The sequence below is a fragment of the Balearica regulorum genome, chromosome 15, assembly GCF_011004875.1.
Source record: "Balearica regulorum gibbericeps isolate bBalReg1 chromosome 15, bBalReg1.pri, whole genome shotgun sequence".
Taxonomy (NCBI): Eukaryota; Metazoa; Chordata; class Aves; order Gruiformes; family Gruidae; genus Balearica; species Balearica regulorum.
The window spans coordinates 13,110,391-13,133,328 of NC_046198.1; the positions used below are offsets into that span (position 1 = coordinate 13,110,391).

Genomic DNA, 22,938 nt, shown 5'->3' on the forward strand with positions numbered 1-22,938 from the left:
CGTTTTGTTTGCTCAAAACAGATTTTAAAACTCAATTACTATTTTTTTTTTTGACATTCCCCATTTTGGATCTGTCCTGAAAGTTAGTAATTGATCGAGAGTAGCAGTCCATGGCACTGCCTTATACTGGAGATGCTCTGCACAAACCAGCATTGTGTTCACTACAGGTAGATTTTTACAGCTATTTTTAGTGTGTGGATGCTCTGACAGTTTAAGGATGGCTTTAACTCAGCAGTTCCTAGGGACCACAGCTAAGTGGAAGCAAGCCTCCATCATTCTCAAGAAATGAGAATGTCCTTGCACCAAGTTGCATGGAGTAAATTAAATCATTAACTAAGACAATATCTGTATCTCTAGCCTATGATAAGCTGCATTATAGTCAAGCACCCAGAAAAATGCCACCAGTTGCAGAACAACGAGCAGCCGTAAGGACCCTTTTGCCACTCTTGGCTGCATGTTGGCGTAGGGTATTGAATTGCATGGGACAGAAAAGCATTTTCCAACTTTGCTGCTCTCTTGTGCTTTGAGTGCAGTAAGAACAAGGGGAAACATTGTAATTGCCATCACCTCTTGCTGAAAGTCATGCTCCTGGTGTAGATATGGTCTGTGATGCTCCACTCCCCGTTCTGTTACTGACTGGGTCATGTCTTGACTCTCTAAATGTAAAAATTTGTAGTAATGATAAATGTAAATTATCACCTGTGCTAGTAATGCAGGGAGTTTAGGTTGGGCTCCTGCCATCTGAAGTGTTTCAGTCTGCAGGAAGCACACCTAGCCTAGGTGAGACCGCGCTAAATCATCAACCTGCTGTCTGGATGTGATGCTCAGAGGACATGGGAATGCTCCTGTGCTCGTCTCTAAAGGGTCTCATTTCAGCCCCAAACAGATTGATAGATGCCAGCAACAAAAAGATTTCTCCCTCCCCCCCCAACTACACTCCCCTTGAAATGCTCTTGGTGTGAACAAGTCCTTCCGTAGCCTTTTCTGATGATAACCAAGCACAAACGAGGCTTGACCTAGGGAATTTGGATTAGCTTCAGATGTACCTGGCTGTAGGAGACAAGAGAAACAGATGAACTGGGTCTAAATTCCTAGAGAAGATTTAAAATCGGGTTCTTTCTTAGTGATGGTTTGGAAAGAGATGATAACTGATGTGCAGTTATGAGTCATATTGACCACAATAGAACAGAGGAGAGCATTTCATACAGTGTTGAGAGCTTTAAAACACTTTATGCTGGAGAGCTTGCGTGCCTGTGCCCAGAGATACAGGCTTTGTAATTAGATGTCTTTTAGGTGGAAGAGGAAGGAAGAATACATTTGGAGTGGGAGCGGCGGCCCCGTCCCTGGCAAACGGCAGCAGACAAAGACGTCGCATAAAAGAGCTGCTTTTGTGCAATATGGTGCATATCACCTCCCGCTGCAAGTGTGCAGCCGTGGGAGCAGGGGGCCGAAATCGGGATGCAAGTAGTGTGGTGATTACCTGTCTCTTCCCTCACAGGTGGAAGACAGAGGGTAAAAAAGGCAATTTCAGCTTCTTTGGGGACTGGGGTTAAAAACAGGTGGTTGCTAGCTTTTCAAAGGGAAGGCTTTGAAAATATAGAAATATGTTCTCATGTTGGTCTCCATCATTTGCTGTTGTGAGCCAGGCAGTGTGGAGGGAAGGGCTGGGAGTCAGCGGGGAGGCTGCTGGGCAGGTTCCTCCAGTGCTTGCAGCACTTTCCAGTGTCACTTTCCACAATTATAGAATTGCTTTTTTTGTTTCTTTCCCCTCCAATGTTAGAGAAACATTCAACAAATAAGACAAACTGCATTCTGCATTTAATTCAGAGATTTAACCTCTTTGAATCTCTTCTAAGCTAGAAAGCATGGTGATTTTACATACCGCTAGTCCCGTCCATGTGGACTGTACATACAGCCCATCTCACTGCTGTGCCACCTGCCTGGGACCAGGGTTTGTCTTGGAGGGTACTCGAGTGATCCTCAGAAGGGAATGATCAAAGCTTCCCAACAGCTTCCAGGGTACACAGTCTCTTTCTGGAGCAGGGTGATGGGATCCTGTTGGAGGCAATGCCACATCCTGCGGAGCACTTCCAGCCCTAAGTTGCCTGAAACGTGTGGTACGTGTTCATGTGGCTCACCACCGGGTAAATATTTTGGTGCCTGGCTCGTTAGGGATGGAGAAAATGGGAGAGAAATTGGCCAGGACTGGCCAAACTAAAACCCAGGTTCGTTTATGTTGGATTTCCCTGAGGTGCTCTCAGGCCAGTGCATCTCATCTTCTTTGAACTATATTGATGATTCAGCCTTCAATGCTTGCATAGACGTAAGGCTGATGTTAAATATCTCCTAATTATTAGAACTACTACTTAAGAACATTCTTTCATTGATGAGAGCTCTAACAGCTCGTGGAAACAAAGCAATTCTGGGGGAGAAAGGAGGTAAATATCTTGTGAAAGACGTAAAAGCTAAGACTGAACATCAGGATAATGTTTTATGTGGAAAATGCCACGGAAATTTTAGCTATTCCCTAACTCTGCGTTCTATTAATGACATTAAATAGTGCTTCTCTGGGCATCTTAAGAGATGTTCTGAACTTGTTGAGATTTGTTGATTTTTATAATGATTGGATTTGAATTCTGTGATTTGTAGTGCTTCATTTCAGAATAATTACATAATCTCTGCATAATTTAAGATTTAAAGTATGTATTTTGTAAGTGTTTTTGTGTCATCTTTTAATTCACGATGATGGTCTCCTGTAAGAAAGAGGGATTCATATTTTTAATCATTATTTTCTATTTAGAAACTCACTGTAAAGATTCCAAAGATTTCCTGCAGGGCCTCTGGGCAGACTTGTTACATGGCTCAACACCTTTCTGCCTGCTGTGTTTCTGTGGGCTCCAGCTACACAGTTTTGTTGAAATCCTGTTGCCAAGTAGTTTTAATACATAAACAGAAAAAGTGCTTCGAGAAAACATCATCAACACAAGCTTGTTCCCATGCTTTTGTGGATCCTAACGCTCCTGCTCTTTGCAGTTTGGGAGGATTGCAGGATCCACTTTAATTCGCTTAATACTTTGGTTATTGTGGCAATTAGAACAACAGTGGTTGCTGTCTTGGTTTTCTTTTTGAAGCTCATTGATTCTTTATTTTGGCCTTAATTACCAGCAGTAGAAGAGGGGTTTCTTCAGGGAACTAATTAGTCTGAAAAGCCTGGTTCAGCATAGTGCTTGAGCACAGTTAGTTGAATGGTGCCTACATACAAGAGCCAATTACAATTGTTTTATTTCAGAACATACATAATTATTCACCGTTAATACTTCTCCGTAGTTAGGAGTTGCATTTGCTCCCGTACGTTCACCCTGTCTTCCCCTATGGAGTGGTTTGTCCATAGGCTGCAGCACCTCCATTTCCCCAGTTTGTTTCACGTCGAGGTCATGAATTAGAGTACGGCAGCGTTGCGAGTCATAACTTGAATAGAATTTAAAGGAAGGTGGCTGGAATTCTCTATTTTTCTCTTTTTCACTTAAATGTGACTAGCCTACGAATATTTGGAAAAGGCTGGGAAGAGAGTAAGTGAAAAAGCCAGCTGATAGCGGTTTTCACCAAGCTGTGAATAAAAACTAAGCTGTTGATGTAGAGCTCCTCTGTTGAGGGGTGGTCCAAGGAAATTGGAAGGAACAATTCTGTTTTCTCAGAGGCTTTGCAATTTATCTATTTGCTTTAATCAGTGTTAATGTCAAATGTGCTTTGATTGCGCTAAAAGCTTTTCAGCAAAACAAACTGGAAGTCCTAAGTTTTGGAATAAACCACAGTCTTCCTGTAATGCAAGTTGTAACGTTTTTGTTTGAATTTTATTTATGTTGTTTAATAAAACAGGCGGTACTACTGTACAAGACATGTGCCATGAATCCAACTGTGGTAACAGTAATGCAGATAAGAAATGCATGGCACATCGATTGGACATATTGAACTGATTTATGTTTTCAATTTGTTTAAACGGCTATAATGGCTATAGCTTTGACAGATGGACACTCAAATTTCAGTTCCATTCAAGACCACATTAAAAACAGAATTGATTTCTGGTTTAAAGCATTGATTTCTATCTATTTGGTCTTCTCTTGCCTGCATTCCACACATCAGATTCGCAAACGTGAGTTCTTGTAACATCAACTTTACTTCCTTTTGGAAGATTGTCGAAACAGCTCATTTTTCATTAGAAAGCTGATTCTTGGAAGAGTTGCTAAAACTAAATATTTTTAATTTTTAAAGGAAGTCAGCAAGAATCTTGAAAGAGTACATGTTACACTATTATTGGTATATAAAACCCAAGGATATCTTCAGTAGCTATGAACATGAACAGAGTAATTATTTTGTGGAGATTATTTTAAGCAGAATATCTTGTGTAATGGGAGAGGTTTTTGAGGCTTCTGTGTGTAAAGACTGCCACGTACATTATTTATGTACACAAAGAAATGATGAATGTCTGTATCAGTATTAATTTATGGGAGTATCTCCTGAGAGCCCACAAACCCTGAATTTTTCTTAAAGTCAAGGCTGTGCAATGCAGTTGGGAACTGGCCGAATGGTGGAGACCATAAACCAATGATCTTTATGTAGCAGATGTTATTGCTAAGCTAGCTGTTACCAGCCTTACCTTTGGCAATTATATTCTGACTACTCTTAATCGTATTAACAGTTCATACAGATGCAGCGTTCTTCACTTTCTAATCATCTAGTTTACTCCCTTTTATAAGAGATCATTTCGTTAGTGGAAAACGCAGCCTTAGGACAGATCAGTTCCCTGACCTGATTTCTCAAATATTCAAATAAAATGTGTGCTCCTTTGACCTCCGTGGATCTAGTTACACCTAGCAAAATACGGTTGCTGGTTTCTGAAGCATCGTGTGACCTTTTGTATGAAGAAAGGTGTTTGGGACAGTTGGGAACGATGTCTGCCTGACTGTGGTGACAAACTCCTGTTTCTCTAGGTGGGAACATTTAAGCAGTGGTTAAACCATCTTCACTTGTTATTTCTCTGCCGTGCGTGCGGGTGTGAAAGGGGAAGGGTACCCGCTTGCAGAGTGCTGCCAGGAGAACCCCTTGTTCAAAGAGCCTCAGCTGGACGTACCCAGGCTGGAGGTACCCGGGCTTCTGTCGCTGTTACTAGGTGGAGATTGCTCTGTCTGTGCCGTTTGCTCAAAGATCATCTGAGTGTACTTAATTGTATCTCAGCTGCAGCACGGCGGCATGCAGAGCTGTTGAAAAGAGAGTTGTTAGCATTATGTATGGTATTTATTTAGAGTTGCTCATTGCGCTTGGCAGAGGCTGCCTGGGGGCTTGTGATGAGCGCAGAACTACCTATGCAGATGTATGTAATTCCTGGGAATAACAATATAAACTACATGATTAGTCTTAAATTCTATCGTACGTGATAGCAAACATATCCAAGCTTGTTTGAAAGTGGCAGTAAATTTTTTTGATTTATTATTACTACCAGAAAGCACAATGTAAATACATGTGTATACATACATAGATACACATTCCCAGTGCATGTTCAGGAAAGCACATCTAAAGAACTCTGGATGACTGACTTTATGCTCTTAAAATAACAGAGTGTCCCAAGCTAATTCTACAGGCTTTTTATTGCTTTGCTGTTTACGTACGCTTCTGAAGACAGTAGGTAAGACGATCACAACTCTATAGAGAAATGACATTTATCTTCACAGTGCAGCGTGACCTTATCATTCATAAGTGGCATTTCCTCTCAAGATAATAAGCACCTTTTTGTTTAGGGCAGGCAAGACCCAAATTCATTGTATCTGATTTCTGCATCAACACTTTACACATTACTGTAATTACTGCGGATACTAGTTTCTGTTGCATTCCACTTGCTCTTTGGATTCCACTTGTTCTTGTTTCTGAACACAAAGGGGATTGAGAGCAGGAAAAGGTCACGCTCGAGTCTTTGTGAACATCTGGGAGCTGCTGCATGGCACAAATACGCCACTCCTCCAACAAACGTAGATTTTATTCACCCTTCCTGTATGGCCTCTTACACAAAGAGCGAGTCACCATTTTGGCACGTGTCGGCCTAGCATGGACAAGCAAGCTGGTGCTGCCCCGAGGTCAGCCACTCTTAGGCAAAGGTGACTCTTCGTAGCTGTTTATCTGTTCTGTTAAGAAGAAAGAAAATTTAAGCGTGAAGAGAAGGTTAAAAAAAAAAAGGTATTCACACATTTACTTGCAGATATTTACAGAAGGGAGCTATCTGTCATGCTCCAGGTTGCCTAACCCCAGCTCTATCGCTTGATTTAATTTTGCTTGCAGCTTTAGCTGTGTGTGTACTCACCACATCCCTCGCCCATCCACCAGCGAGCCGGCACACGCCTCTGAAATAGAGCTCCCAGCCTCGGAGCATCCCATGCTGTGCGACGGAGGAGCAATTCAATACATCTTGTACCTTTGTGGCGGGAGCTAATAACTGAGATTATCTTGGCATATGTTCTGATTTCTTTCCTTTCCTTGCCAAATGGAGATCTTTTATGTTTCTATAGCACGGCTTTGCTAGACAGGCATTCGGGTGCGAGGAAACGCGAAGGTTTCTAATGGGACCATCAAGCTGTTTCACCTTTTGCCTTGTCAGTCTGCATTTGCTAGAGCGAGAAGCGATTGTGAGTTGCTGGATTGCTTTCCTGAAATGAGTTGCCTTTTGGTTCACTCAGAGAAGATAAACACTCGCATCTCAAAAATATCATCCTGTCTGGCGTCTTTGTTGGCAGTCTCAGCAGAAGGGCCAAGGATTGAATGGACCATGTCTAAGTTAAAATTGCAGTGCTCCCTCTGGAGTTAATCCTTTCAGCCCAAAATTGAGAAGCACTGATGGGGCGATGTAAGGAAATAGGCACTTCTGTTTCTTCTGCTCTGTCTGTTTTATGGATAAACAAAGGACTTTGGCCCCAGATTGATTAATCCAGCCTCACAGGAACTCACAGTAACTCACCTGCCTGTTTTTACAATGAAAATTAAACTGATGGTTGGCAAGCACAGAATACTTACCACACCTGTGCTATGCAAGGATGATTTGTTTACTTGTTCTGTTCCTGTCACTGCCATTGTTTTGGGTTTTTTTTACCCCTTGCATACCCTTTCCAAACCGTTTTTTACGTAAGGGAAGATATTAACTGATGGAGTTTAAAAGTTCGGATTACAGGCCATTTTGATAGCCTTCTCCTCCTCCATACAGGAGCAAATAATTTAACTTTGAGAAAGCTGTAAGTCTGTGCAGAGCTGCCATGGGATAAGCCTCCATCCCCACAGAGGAGAAGGCTCCGAGGAGGTCCTGGGCTGCTCGCTGGACAAGATCTGCTGAACTTCTCCACATGTTGGACAAGATCTGCCACGGAGTTGCAAAGGACTTTATGGAGCAGTGAAGAACCTTAAAGCTAGTCAAACTCCTTGAAAGAGAAACCAGAAGGTTTTCTGCTCCTTGGATTCTGAGAGCCTCCTTCAGGCTTGAAAGAATGAGCATAGGATTAAGAGGAGTAATTAAAAAGGATAATTAAGTTGGCTGCTTTGGAGACTGGGGGTGTTGTGGGCAGTCAGACTATCAGCAGGAGAGAGGAGGAGAGTGAGCAGACAGGTTGGAACAAGAGCTGTGAAATAAAAATTCCAGTTATTTTGAGAAACAGTTATTCAATGTTATAAAATGGAGTTTGTTAGAAATTTTCCTGCAAATGCTTTCCAGAAACTAGATCCTCTCTGGGAATGACTCAGATTCCCCTAGCTCTGTTGTTCATTGATGAGAGTATTTTCACTTTTCTTACGATGTGGATGGCTGCTTAACTTTCATAGTTTTGAGTCCACTCCTATTTTGGATGACTCTTACCGCAAGATGGCCGCATGAACACTTCCAGTGCTTTAATGACTGCTCTTAATAGTATGTTGAATCTGATATGTAGAAAAGACTAGAAATTACTCCAAGATGGCCCACAGGAGCTTGAGTTTTCAGTTAAGATTCTATTACTAGCATAAAAGCCTTCTTCAAGTTGTGAGTATGTGGGGATCTTCTGGGCATCCTCAGTCTTAAGTCACAAGTATGTTTTCCCTGTGTACTCATGGTTTAAATACCAGTTTCAGTTTGCCTACAGAAAGCAGTTCCATCATCACGTCAAGCCCAAGCGCTGTTTCTGAATGAACTGCACCAAAGTCAGCTTCATGGTTGGGCGTTCCATTTTGCACGTGATGGATGCTGCCTCGGTTACCTCTTGGTCTCTCCATCCTTGCATACCCCGAGTGTGGCGCAGTGACTAACTGATGTTCCAACAGAGGTGACTGCCTTCTCCCATCTCTCGTCCTTCTGTCCTCTGGAAAACCAGAGCCAAAACCGTATTTGTGTGCACTTCATACATTTGAACGCCTTCATGTCTTTTTATCCCTCCTTCCCACACCCCGTCATTTTCTGTTTCTTTATATTTTTACCATGTTTCTTCTATCTTGTTAGCCACCTCCTTCCAAACAAGGGAGTAAGCAATAACAAGAGAAAACAAAAAAAAATAATCTTGCTGTTTCCTTCAAGTGCTTGCTTTGTATTTGTTGCCTATTTATAGATGATTCATTTAAGCTATGGTGGCAGTCAGTTAGAAATGTGGTGAATCCTCCTTTCAAGAGTGTGCCAAGAGAGGATCTTTTTAGTTTGTTTGCTTTTTTATGATTTTTTTACTGGAGCCTCTACAGTGTGCTTAAATTCCACTGGGATTTGTTTATTTTAAATGAATTCTCAAATAAAAGTAAAAGAGTTTTGCTCCTCTTCAAGGAAGTTAGAGGAGCATGACCATGGTGCACAGGGATGTTTGATTTTATTTGAGGGTGTTAAAAATTACACAATTTTTAGCTTCCAGTTGTCATCTTGAAGGATATTTTACTTTTTCAACGTAAGGACTGTCTTTGGCTAGAGGTACTGTTAACTCCCACTTCTTTTTTTCTTTCCCCTACAACTTAAAGCAATTTCTGGCTCTAAATCCTATTCTGTTTGTAGTAGAAAACCGACCAGGTATAATATTATCATTGTAAATTGCGACTGCATTGCAAAGGACACATGATTTTTGTGCTTTGGTTGAGCAGGGTTGGTGCTAATCATCCTCAGTGCCTCGTGGGGCGTTGGAGGGGCGCGGGAAGTTTTTACCAGCACATCCCAAACGGTGCGGCGGGAGTTGTGGGTGAGACACAAGTACAGCGCAGGTGAGGTGTTGCATGAGACCTACATTAATGAACTCGGCTGGACTTTTGCTGGCTCCACGGGACGTGCTCAGGTCTGGAGCGTTGCCAGGGTTTTTGAAGTGAAGCTTGTGTGCAAGGAGGCTGGAAACCACTAGTTGTTGCAATACCTGGAAATGCAAGTGCTAGCATTCTCCTTCGAGGGTAGGAGCTCTTTGTTGTTGGTAGGTATGTGTTGGGAAAAGGTACTTTGCAATTTTTTTTAATGTCACATATGACTTGTAAGGACTGAGGTTGTTTTTCCAAAACAGATTTAGAAAGCAAATACTGTTTTAAACTGAGTCTCTGCATTTGCCCGAGCCTCTGCAAAATGGTTTTAGCAGCCAGTAGCTGTATAATTTGGGGGGAGGATTCCCTTTTTTTATTTCCCCCTTCCTGCTCTTTGCTTTTATGCCATAATACCCTGGCAGGATGACCAGGACACAGCAGGGTCATCTGGGGGGCTGACCCAGAGACCAGGTATAAAATCCCAAGTGAAATTCCTGCTTGGCCTCAAGTGTGAATATACCTTCTGTGTCGAAGAGGAGTCTCTTTGCTAAGCTTGCCTTCCTTACAGTGCTGTACAGATACTAAAAAAAAATGAAGATACAGGATGAAGGAGGAGAGTTATCCTATTTGTGTTTTCATCTCACCTCCCATGGTAGGACTTCATTCTTTGCTCTGGACCCTCCTAGATCAGTCGCATTTAGAGCAGCCGTCAGCACAGATCAGCTGTGCTAAGCACACTGTGACATTTGGAAATCCCTGTCTGGAAGGGGAATTGAGTGATGAGCTTCTGCTAATTATAATGGCTATGTTTAAAATGTAATGTTTGCTTTATTGAGCAAAATCCAACTACACACGCAGACTAGAGACTGGAAATGCTCTGGCAGCAGAGGAGACAGGTCCTCAGCAAACGCGTTCCCAGGGCAGCAACAAGGGCAATACAAGATTGCTTCATCACAGCAAACGTTGCACAATCTTGTCCAGGGGGTTAACATTGTTACCTAGCAACTTTGAAGAGTGTTTGAAATTTGTTGGAGACCCTCTGAGGCTTAGGCACTTTACCCACTGTTCTGCTGGATGCCAAAAATACGCTGGCTGTAATTTTGCAAGCCAAGGGTAGTGCTGGCTTAAACCCCTCCTTGACCTTTATTTTTGCTAGCACGACCTGTGCAGTAGTACAGAGAACCAGGACAAGAAACCAAACTAGATTAAAATTAACCCAAAAGAAATAAAAGTTTGATTTAAATATGGATTTTCACTTCCCCGATGGTGTTTACCAGCTGGCTCACAACAGTTGCATTGGGAAGTGTGTTGACACACCTGAGGGCTCCTGTTGGGAGTGTGTGTGTGGGGATAGCAGTGAGATCTAGGTAGGGACATGGCTGACAGCACACACGTATCATTAAAGACATCTTTTCTGAGCTATCATCGCACATTATCAGCTGCCAGGCAGCCTTGGGCAGCTTAGAGAAAGGTACAGCCAAGGGGTGCCGAGGTCAGTATGAGTTGTTCAGTACCTTGTTTTAATAGTTAGAAAGGTTAATCAAAGCAACTGTGATATTAGGAGACTTGTATAAAAAGAAAACCACAGCTGTGCTTCTGCTTAGCTTCTGATATTCTATGTTTCATCTAGCTACAGATCTAATCCATGCACAAACCCCTCTTCCTCATCATTGGTTCAACTGGGGGCAGATGCTTTCCATCCATACTGCTTTTGTCTGAACCTCTTCAGATTCTAACTCCCCTGAAAAGCTTCTTTTAACTTAGAACCACGTATTAGCATTTCTCTCCATAGATACTGGCCATCCACTTGTGTCTTCAGAAGCATCACCACCCTTAGGCTATAGGGGTGTAGAAACCTCTTCTTCTTGGCAAGCAAGAATATTTGCCAGGTATTCAACTGTCAGCCCACTGAAAAGAAAATGTTGCTTTATGGTTGGTAGACTGACGATAGCTCTTTATACCTTTAAATTAAAAGTGACACACTCACATAAATCATTATAACAGTACTGTATGCAAACGTAGTGCCTGGATCCAGAGCAGTTATGAGATGATGGTGAATTGGGGTGAATACCCTTATTCTTGACTTTGAGAAGTGCAGTGACAATGAATCACTCTTAGTGATGAGATGCAGCAGTGCTGACTCATTGGGCTGAAATTAGAAGGGCTTTTTTAGGTAAAGATATAATTCCACCATTTTTTCTGATGAATGGATAAGAGTGAACATTTTTGTTGGCTAATTTACAGACTTCATCAACTAGATGTCGTTTCTTTCCCTCTAGCTATCAAACCTAGTTGGAGGCAACGGACGGGGAGAGAACCTAGATCCTGGGAGGAGGTAGTGGAAAAACCGCGCGGGAAGGAGTGGCAGAAAAGTTCATAATTTGGTAGAGTCGCTGGGTGTCATATTGCCACCACTTTTAGTTCTTGAGTTTCCCTTTTTCTGGGTTTGGTCAGTGCTAATGTTTGCTTTCGTCAGGGTAGGGGATTTGGAGCCTGAGCTCATTCTGTTGGTAATCTAAAGGAGACGAAAAAAATAGTAAAAATTGCTGGAGTTAAAAATTTGCCAGAAAATTAAGCAAATGCACAAACCCCCTTCCCCAACCAACTTCATTATTACATCTAATAGTAAGGGATTCTGTTCCCATTAGCTACTGTGTCTTCTGCTTGTATCTCTAACGCTACTTCCCAGTTCAAGAAGCGTTAATACGACCTGAAGAAAACATTGTGCTCACCTGATCCCAGAATCACTGATAGTACCAGTTTTCAGATCACTTAAATAATGAGATTCCCAGAGGTGCTACATTTGTTTCAGAATCTGGTGCTGAGATTTGATCACAGCACAGTAAAATTAATTATCTTTAGTGTTCTCTAAATTATTTGTATTCCTTTCCCTTTTTGCTTTTTTCCCCGTGGAATGAGTCTGATACTCTCCTAATGTTTTTTAGTTGCACTAATATATTAATAATCTGTTTTACTCCTGGCAAGAGATTTGTGGTCGTCCCTCAATGGACAGATTTTATGGCAGGTTATCTTTCTGCTGTTGTGTTAACATCTTGCTGGGAGAGCAGTGAAGGAGGGACCCCCTGCTATGACTGCACACTCAGCTGCTTCTCAGAGGTAGGAATATTTCTGAGCCCACAAAGAGAATATTAGTGGCAGAGGCTTCTCTGATGGGTGTCCCAGAGATGGGGAGTGTCTCCTTTGGGGAGTCCATCAGCATCTGGCAGTCCCTCGTGTGCGTCCGGGAGATGCTGTACTGGCCGACTGCGTAATGCTCGAAGCAATTGGCTTGGCAGAGTTTCATCAGTCAGGCTGCCCTTTGCTGTTGAGGAAGCAGCTGCAAACTCACATTTTTTGTTTGGCAATGTATTTTCTCCCCAGGGGCTGCAGCACCATTTGATTAGGATGGAGGGAAGGAGACCTATTGCAAAAGTGTATTATTCCCAACAGAGCCGAGCTAAACTTTTGGTCTCTGCGCTCCGTCTTAGCAAGGTGCGGAATGAAAACATCAAGGGAAAACAGGAGGAGAGAGGAGTTGCTCGGCTGTTGCCCCTCAATCTTGCCTCAACCTCAGCTGCAGCTCAGAGAGTAAAACAACAAATGCTTGCTCTTGTCTTGAGATGTTTTTGCAAATCTGATGCTTTTTTATCACACACAAAATCCAGTAACACCCGAGCCCCTTATTTTTCTACCTACCTGCTTGTTTTATGAGTGTTTCAGGCTGGCATAGGGCTGTCCGATCTCCAGGGACTCATCCTTTCCTGAATACAATGCTCTGCATTTTTCCATCTCCCAGTTTGCTTTGGTACTGTGTTCCTTACCTGACAGCATCTGCCTGGGAGATTATGCAAACAGTGTTGATGGAATAGATTTTGAGAAGTTCAGAATCTTTCTCCAAGTTTTACGTTTTATTGCAGTCGTGAAGGTCACCTTTGCTTTGAGGATCAGGGAGATTAGGTTACTGCCACCTCTGAACATGGAGATGCCCAAGTTCTCCATCAATATGGTGCTTAATCCTTTTACTGCCCGAGTGGTGTGGCCCATCGGGTGCGTGTGGTGTCAGTAGTGGCAGCTTGTGCTCAGAGATTACCTTTGGTCAAACAGTTTTGGATGGTTTTACAGAGTGAGTGTTGTGTTGTCTTTTTCCCCTCCCTCTCTAATGGAGTTTCAGAGAGTTTAGTACTTGGCCCTGGCTGTCTCAGCAGTTGTTAGGCAGAGTGGGAACAAAAGCCAGGTCTCTGCTGCAGAACTAGGCAGCTTATTTTAAGGTAGGACAAGTGACTTGCCAGGAATAGAGACGTGCTCAATTTTGGCTTGAAATCCTGTCTTCCTCCTATCAGTGGTGCTACAGGCACTTTGTTTACACCCCTTTCTTATAGCATAACCTGTAAGAATTTGGGGTGATTTCATTATAATAAGTTTACTGTCAGGAATTCTTGACAATACTAAGTGACTCTGTCTCTTAAAACAGAAGGAGAGAGATTGGTCTGGCCTTGAGACTGAAGAGCGAGAGAAAGGTTTGGTTATTATCTCTTTGTCCAGTAAATCTTGATAGTGTGTTGACAGGAGCCCATATCTTGCAGATGTTTTCCCTGTATCTTCAGTAATTATAACTATGACTTCAGCAATTTTTCAATTTGCAGTATCATTTTTTTGTTCAGCACCCAAGAGCCTTTGCTTTGTTCATCCTTCATTTTGGTAACCAGCTGCTTTTTGTCTCTCACTTGGGGGCGGCATTTCCCTGCTGCACACCACATCCAGTAGAAAACTGGTCCTCAAAGAAGTAGCAGCTCTTGCTTTTTGGATGAAAAACACCCTTCACTGCTCTGCCTTCGGTCCCCGGGTGCTGCAGTTTGCTGCGATGCCCAGGAGCACGAGTCCCTGGAGATGCAGGGACATCTTGCTTACAGGCATTCTAGTTTCCTGTCTTTTGTGTCCTTGCTTGGGGTAAAATTAAGAAGGACTAAATTACATGGAAAAACACATAAGCTGTGGCCTGAGACACATGCTTTTCATTGATCTGTGAGCCTATCCATGTAATATAAATGATGTCAGTAAGTAATGGTCTCTGTTTTTCCTATTGCGGCCTTTCTGCAAGTCAGAGTCAATGTTGCTTCACTGTATATAAATTTCTGAAACACGTTCCAAAGTTGTTGGGGGATTTTCCCCTTCACTTTTGCATCAGACTGAGCCCTCTGCCACCTTCAGTCCAGCTTCTCTAAGGTAACATGGTAGATTTGATGCTTTTGAGACAACACAAGAGTTTATTTGTAGCTGTTATTTCCCACTTTATAAAGGATATGCATTTGAGTTTATAACCAGGAGAACTTTCTTGAGAACAGCAGAATTTGTAAAGCAGCAAGGAAATTATTTAGCGATGTCTGATACTAAACTGTCTTACTGATTGTGATCTCAACTGATGCAATTTTATGAAAGACCAGTAATTTCATCTACAAAGCATGAGAATATTTTAAATATTACCATTTAACCCGGTGTGATTTTGTAGTGCACTTCAGAGATACTAAAACAATACTGTTCTGGTACCAATCTGCGGTAATGGCGTGCTCATGGGTTGAAGGCGGAAGGTATCGGCTAGCATAGTATAAATGGATATAGAACTTTAAAGGATAAACAGGCAAATGCATGCATTAACTGTTGAAAGTTGAATCCCACGGGTGAGTTTTCAGATTGAACACTAATGAAAATTTCATTTCAGCTCTCACAATATTTTAATATGCAGGATCACAGTATGCAAATAAACCAAAGTCTAACTGCAGGCGGCTGAGTTACTTCTGTCTCAGTCTCCACCACCCGCATAAGTAAGCTGTCTGTGGCTTTGGTGAAATCAAAGTTTTCCTCCTGTTTTCACTACAAGCCAGAATCTTATAAAAATATCTTTGTGAGAGAATTAGGGATTACAACCGTCGCTTCAAAGTATTCTCATGATATTCCTCTATTGTTCCATGTAACTCATCAGCATGGTGCATAGAGCTATATGTTTTTAAATTTATGATTGAATTCTAAGTGTTCCAATCAGTGCTTTCCTTATCAGAGTTATCCTGGGAGTGCAACCATGTTTTGGGGTTTCCTTCTGTATTTCAGCTGCAGCTTTGATGCACTGTGTTTTCCTTGTATTTCCTGAATCTGATAGAAAGAGGCGATGTTGTGCTTTTTTTCCCTTTCTTCCCCAGCTTATAGCATACAGATAAGAGATGCTGCCTTGGCCTGTGTTGTAGGTCACCTCACACTTCAGCCACACATTAAGGCCATCTAGCTTGAGCTGAGGAGCTTCCTCTTATGTCTTCTTTTGTAAGTAATTAGATAAATAAGTTGCTGGCAAATTACCCAGGGAATGGAGGGCAGCCAGCACAAGGAAACTGCGATGATTTGGCATGTTAGAACACATCAGATTGCATATTTCTGTGATTGAAAGCCGATACATCCTTGTAAGTTTAAAATATGTTTTAACTTTCTCAAAGAGGAGAGGCAAGATTTTATTTTAGAAGTTAATTAATTTGAAATAGCTATTAATTAACATTATACCTAAATTTGCCAGTCATCACACTTGACTTGAATTTGCATACAACTGTTGCATATAAAACACTGCTAAGGGTATCTCGGGCTTCGGCAGGCAGTACAAATGCCATGGTTTGCAGCTGCGTTACGGCTCTGCCAGGCTGAGCCGCCTCCTCTTCCCCTCCCGCGCCGTGGTGCTGCTGCCCTGCCAACAAGTGCCCTTCCTCCGGGGGACCCGCAGTCAGGATTTATAGCTGGGAAAGTGCAACCCTGGAATAGGCAGCTATGTATATTCCCAGGTATTTCACCCTGATGAGGAAGAATAAAAATGACTCTCTTTAATTTGAGGTAGTGGATGTGCTGCTTGTTTCTCTCCCTTGTAAAGTACCCACGTTGTATTAATGTGACTGTTAAGATAATCATGTTTTTTGATGAAAGCATAAGACCAAAATGATGTTTCCAAATGAAGGTTGTTTTGATTTATTCCCAGTATGCAGCACGCATAATTTTGCTTCCCTAACTCTTTGAAGCAAGCTTTAATTTTATGGCTTTGGCTGTTGCTACTACTGTGCTGTGCTGTACCTATGAGCTATTTAATGTGCAACATCGAGGAGTAAATTAATGCAGGTCCACAAAGAGAGCGCTTCGATTTGCTAATTGCTTGTAGAGCGGAGGGTATTGTTGTGTAGAGAAAGACTGTTCATTAGAGATTGAGTAGCTAATTTTTTCCTACAAGCGAGTCTCACATTTGAGCTGCTTGTCTATCGGTCAGGGCAGTCGGCTCACGTTCAGCCCCCAGAGAAGTGTGCGGGGCTGTTGATGCAATCGGTGTTAACACCTGCGTCGTAACCACCAGATTGCTTTACTTTCATTCATTAAACCCTCCCTGACCAACCTCTTCCAGCATTGTTGGTGAAGGCTGACTTTTGGAAGGTATAGAAGGCAAATTATTGATGCAGGGAAGCAAGCTAAACGATTCAGGAATGTCTCCTCAGGAGCTGAATCGGTTCCTCTCCTTCGAAACCGTTCCTGCTCCTCTTTCAGCCCTGAGCTGCTGTATCCCGGCGAGGCCGGAGCACGGGTTATCTTTCCTCTCCGGCCGCTCTCTTTTGAGGATGACAGTAGCCTTGACAGTAGATTAAACTGTGTTGTCATGTAAGATGAATGTTTTGAATTGACAAACCCAAAAAAGGGTTTTTTTTTTGGAGACTTAAAGTAATTGACTGAATACTTGAGAGATTTTTTTCTTCCCCTGCTTTGCTACTTGATGTTCTTTTACCTGGTTGTGCTGCCTTCAGTGGGCAAATTGGACTTCACAGGTATTTGTATATCTGATTCTTAATATCTGTTTGCTTATCAGATTTCTTAATGTTTGAGCTCAGCGATCCGTGGGAATTTAACATGTGTATTAAGTAATGAGAATTTCCTTGGAGCTTTAACTTAACTTTTACGCATAGTCTGAAAATTCAGCACGCAAGTCTTTCCTACTGAGAGATTCCTGAGATACAAACGTGTTCAATCAAAAAGCCCATTAGCCAGAGTTGAGCTACATCTAGGTAGGACATTGCTTTTTCCAGTGCGAGACTCTGAGATGGGACTGGCAAGCAGATCACGCTCCCGTGCCTGCTGGAGAGGGCTCAGGGACTGCTGCACACCATCTCCTTACCGCCCGCAGGGTCACTGCTCCCGCTTTTCTTGGCTGCAGGCGGCCAGAGATGATTGAACCGAGACATCCAACAGTTCATTCCTGAAAAGGTAAATTCCAGGAAACAACATAACAGTCTTTCTTCTGGGTCTTTCCCGGTAAATGCCCGAAGTGGGGCTGGGTACAGGGGCTCAGCGCGCTGTCAGGTGCCGGTCCAGGGCGCTCTGCAGCTCCTTCCTTCCGTGGCTGCGGTGGCTGGCAGCTCCTCCGAGGCACTCTGATTAAGTGAGATGTGGGGATAAGTTCAGAGCCTAATTTCTTCTTCATAATTAAAGATGTGTGCATCGGTCATGCTGCTGGTGATTAGGCTGTATTTTCTTGTGGCCTACAAGGAATATGGCAGTGAATCACTTCGCAAGCAGCTGTCCTCTAACAGCTGAGCTAGGTTCAATATTTGATTTAAGCTAATAAAAAGTCTGGGGTAGGGCTAATGTTTACAAACTGGATGTGATAAAGCATTCAGATCATCTGTTTCGCAGCCAGGCGAGAGCAGGCACAGGGGACCCCACGGAAAGTTTGGGCTTTGTGTTGTTCTTCCGTGCCTGCCTGAGCCGGGAGCCAGCGGTCGGAGGGTCCCTGCTCCGCTCTGCGAGCGCATCAGCCAGCATCAGCTGTGCTGGAAAAGCCGCCTTGTTTCCAGCTGTATCATTGTAACGTCTCTGAATGCATTAAATATGTCCCTTTTGCTCTTCTGTGAGAGTTGTAGTCAAACCATATGGTTAAAAATCTTTTAATCTTCATAAATCATTTCTTCCAGCAATCTAGTAAGTTTAGTTGCTGTTCTCTGAATTCCCACTAGTTAGCTACTCTTTCCCTTTGAGATGAGCTGCCTAGAAATAAATGCAATGAAGAAAACCTACTTTGTGATTTAATACTTATCTGATTGCTTCTCCAAATCATATTGATCTGCTGTTACCATGCTGCTGTTTTGGACTTGCTGTTCAGGTTGGCTCGAGGTCTCTGCTGGCATAGCGGCTTGAGAGGTTTGTATTTGGTTATTTTCCCCAAGCCATATCATATATAAGATAAATTATGGAATATTTCCTGCTTGTATTTCTCATTTCTCCCATCCTTTTGTATTATTTCTCTCCTGTCTAAAAGTTTTTGCAGCCTCCTTCTGAGGTAAAATGTGCGAGGGTCTTTTCCATCCTTTTTTTTTTTTTTCCTGAATTTTATCAAGGTCTTGTACTTTAAAATGCTTTTCTATCCATCCAGTTAAACAGGTTCCTAGGGAACTGTTGGCTTGATATTATAAAGTAAAATATTTCCACTGTGAAGGTGACCAGTGCTTGGCACAGGTTGCTCACAGAGGTTTTGGAGTTCAACTCCTTAGAGATACTGAGAACTCAGCTGACCAAGAGCCCTGAGCATCCTGATGTAGCTGACCCTGCTCTGAGCAGGGGATTGAACTGGCCTCTTCCAGTCTAAATTACTCCATGATTGTAGAGATGTCTGTACTAACAGGAGGCTGAACAGAGACGTGACCCTCACATGCAGGAGTGGTAGCTACTGTAAGCAAATATGTAATTCTTTATAGCTCTTCTAGTTTAGAATAGGCCAGTAGTTCCCACCTAAAGGTCACCTTCATATAGGTACAGCTGATAAATATAGAGCAAAGTTGTGGGGGGGGGGCGATGTTTAATAAAAAATATTCAGATGGTCTTGGAGTGTTTTGCAAGGGCTGCGCTAGCATCTCTCATAAATAAGATCGCTGAGGGGATGTTTTCTAATTCTTCTCCATGTGACTCTCTTCTGGCTCCAGCCTGCTGGTATAATTCTACCCGATTCAGTAGTAGTGGGAAAAAAGTCTTTCCCAGATGTCGGCGAATTTTATAGTTTCCTGATGTTTCAGCATCAAACTTGGTGATAACTTCGTTTTTTTCTTGTCACTTGTACATGCACTCTGTGTTTGGTTGGGACGGGCATCTCCCGTGGTGTTTAATGAGCGTGTTTCGTTTCCCGGTGCCAGGTCCCAGGCTTGTGTTAAAACCCTTTTCAACTTATTTGAGTGTCTGTTCCTTAAATAATGTCACATCATCCCAGGCCCTGCCTAGCACGAATCGGTAAGTTTTTCAGTTTCCGCTGAGTTCTGGGGCCAGGGAAGCCTTGAACTGTTTGGTTGGTTGTTTACAAAATTAAACTTCTGCTGTGCTGAACCCTGAGACTGTAATTTTTTTGTTTGCTTGCATTTCAGTGCAGTTAGCTTTCAAAGCTTAATGCTTTCCTTTTCGTTGTAATAAAGTGCTTGCTATTTGTTTATGCTTTGGATGTAGTACTCAAAAGGCTCATTTCATGTGTGGCGAGAGATTGTTAGAGGGACTCCAGAGCGTTTTAATGAATATCTCCTTGAAATTATGTGAATTAGTTTATAGGAAAGTTTTTATTTTTTTGTGCGTGTTTGGTTTTTGTTCGGTTTCGGGTTGGGATTTTTTGTTTTGTTTTTGTTTTTTTTAGTTCTTGTCTGTTTACATTGTTTAAATTAGCTTCTCCGTCATCAGTTGTTACTATTTTTTGGGCTTTCTGCTAACCAGAGAAAGGCTGATTGCAGGCTAGCAAAGTGTTGGGAAAGAAAAGATGTGGGAAGTGATAGCACTCAAGTAGTCTACGTGGCTTCTCTTAACCATCTCCAAAATACTCGTTTTGTTTAAAATCTTGTTTCGTAAACAAAACTCTGTGAAAGATCATCCTCTGAGTCAAGTGCCCATTTCTCCCCAAATTATACGGAGATAACATAAGATGTTTCTGCTCTGGTTTAAGATTCTTTACATTTCAGATTTTCTCTTAAAAAAAGAAAAAAAACTTGTATTGGGATCTTTTCTCACAGAAATTCAGTAGGGTTATGTTGCAGAGAAGATTTTTCTTGGTACTTTACAGGAGCTCTGGACCAAGCCTCCTCTTTCTCTAGAGATAAGCTTGGCAAAATTGGGTGGGGTTTAGACCACTCTTTCTGCAACTTCCAAAGAAATGGAGAGGAAGTTCTCTGACTGGACCATGGGATTGAAATTTGGGATAGGTAATCCAGTGGAATTCTTCTCTGTGATAAACCTGTTCTTTCCTCTCTATGTAGGCTTCAGGTTCTTTGGGACAGGGTTGTCTCACGGGATGGGACGCTGATAGGGCAGAACAAGACCCAACACTTACAATTCCATTTCAGTGCCGTGAAAATCATGGTGCCCTTGGTGGCTTTTTTGGTTGGAGGGGCAAGGAGTGCAGTCTTATTAAACTTTCAGAAATACGTCCTAGACTTCATTTTCTTTTTCTCTCTCTCTCTCTTTTTTTTTTTTTTTTTTTGTCTTGAAGGCTCAGCTGTCTCAGGTCCTGGAAGAAGTGGGAAATCATAAGCAAAGAGCAGAGATGGTAAGTGTTCATCTTTTGGGGTTTTTTAAATTGTTTTACAGAGCAGTAACATATGCAATGTTTTGTTCATTTAAACAGTGGATCAGTTCCAAATATTCAGAAATGAATAGCATTGTAAAAGTTTGTCTTGGCACTCTCTGTCTCCGTACTCACCTGGAACAAGCGTTGGATGAGATCTAGTGGTCTGTCTTCCTTTTTTTGGTAATTTGCTTTCTCTGTGTTAGCAGTTCTAGATCAGAAGCAAGCATTTAATTTCATACTGAATTAACTCCTTTCTTTGGGGGCCTTTGATTCAGCCTCAAGTGTGCAAAGGACAAGCAGATGAGATGTGACAGAATTACCACAAACTAGTTTTTTATAATATGTGTTAATTTTCTGCTGGGTTTGTCAGTTTTATTGGCAATTCCCTCAAGGACCAAAAATAACAGAGGCCAGAAGACCAGTCAGTAGGGAGGTTTATGTGCAGCTTCATGAGTATTGTATACAATTCTTCATATTCAGGAATAAATGAGGTGTTAGCATTAAGCTGTAATGTGAACCAATGTTTTTGCTAATGGCTGAGTTGTGGGATTCCCGCAACTTTTCTAATCACAAGAAAAACCTGAGCAGTATCCACGATGTAGACATTCATTCTGTAGATGTGTTTTACTCTTACTAAGAAAAAATGGGCATGCATCACTGGCTAGTAAGTAGGTGTTAAACAGACCTTTGCTCTAGAATCCAAATCATAAAGTACAGGGCTAACGCTAGTCTAAAAAGTCTTCTGCTTAACTCTACCAGGGCACTGAAGGGCAGAACCGACCTGCCCCTGCTGTACTATTAATAGGTGGCCATACGTCTGCTAGTTTTTGTTTGTTTCTTTTTTTTAAATTTGTACTCCTTGCTGTTTCAACATCAGATTTTCCATAATGAGAGTGTTAATTGATTTGGGTTCTGGGGTGGTCTTACATCGTGGGCAAACTTTTTTGTATGCTCAGCTGCTTTCTCTGGTGACACAGGTCAGAACTGATATTTCCAAAGAAAACTGAATTAATCCTGTTTACCATCTGATCTCATTATATGCTGCCTTGTTATAGTTTTAAATTCTATACAATCAATTTTGTGTTGGGCTCACTGGACTTATCGGAGGATAAATTTGCTGTTATGTTTTAAATGTTTTGATGTGTGCTTCTTTTAAAACATTTCAAAGTTTTTCTTTTTGGCTCATTAAGCCTGGATTTTGAGTTATTTGTTTGCTTTCAAAAGTTTGTCATATTAAACAGGCTAGCAGAGAGCTGGAGAAACTGGAACTTCCAGCATTAAAGCATTAATTGGCATTGTGCATCTTCCATCAGCAGAGGATAAAGAAGCAGTCCGTATTCCCAAGGGCTGCTCAGTGGAAAACTGTAGGTCTTGTGATCTTCCAGTAAAGCTTCCATCAGTCTCACAGGAATAGGCTGTATGCTGTCGGGCTTTAGACGATGGACTGCAGATTGTGAGGGGTGGGCTTTATTTTGAATTTTGTTCAGTAAATATAAGAAAATTGCTTCAAACAGAGGAAGAGAGACTGTTTTTCCTCTTTTTTGGAGAAACCTGACACTATAGCTCCTCCTTTCACTGGTGGTAGGTGATTCTTCTCCATCCCCAGGTGAAATCTCCCTGATAGGGAAAGATGTGTCACTTCTTGTCTTGTACAATGCTAGGGGTGGCAGAGGTCTGTCCCCTTCGGATGGCGCTGTCCCAGTAGCTGCCTGCCCAAAGCTCCCCATGGTTATACCATCAGCCCTACACTACTCCCTGCCATCCAACAAAATGTTCTTCACATGGTTTGGGGGTTTTTTTCCCTCCCTCTCCAGATCAGTGCCTCACCTGGATGGCCTTATTTTCAGACTCCTTTAAAGTTGACGCTTGAGGAATTGTTTGCCTGATTTGGATTCCTGTCATCTCACCTTCCTTTTCATCCCTCTCCCCTTTTTTCACCCCTGATCTGCTGCTCATTAGTTTGATGTTAAGCCACTGCGGCTGGGGGGATGCAGAAGGGCTTGTCCTGCTCTGAGTGCTGACAGATGTGGATATTGCTTTTCATCAGCCGTTCTGCAAACAGGTTTATGGCCCTAAGT

At 42.3% G+C, this 22,938-nt stretch overlaps 1 protein-coding gene across 1 annotated transcript in view; it reads left to right on the top strand.

Moving 5' to 3' along the window:
• MAD1L1 (mitotic arrest deficient 1 like 1) overlaps nt 1–22,938 on the top strand; it is a 370,458-nt gene that overhangs the window by 163,680 nt on the left and 183,840 nt on the right. Inside the window, exon 13 of the mRNA XM_075767524.1 lies at nt 20,783–20,839. Coding sequence (XP_075623639.1) covers nt 20,783–20,839 — 57 coding nt within the window. The remainder of the gene's footprint in view (nt 1–20,782; nt 20,840–22,938) is intronic.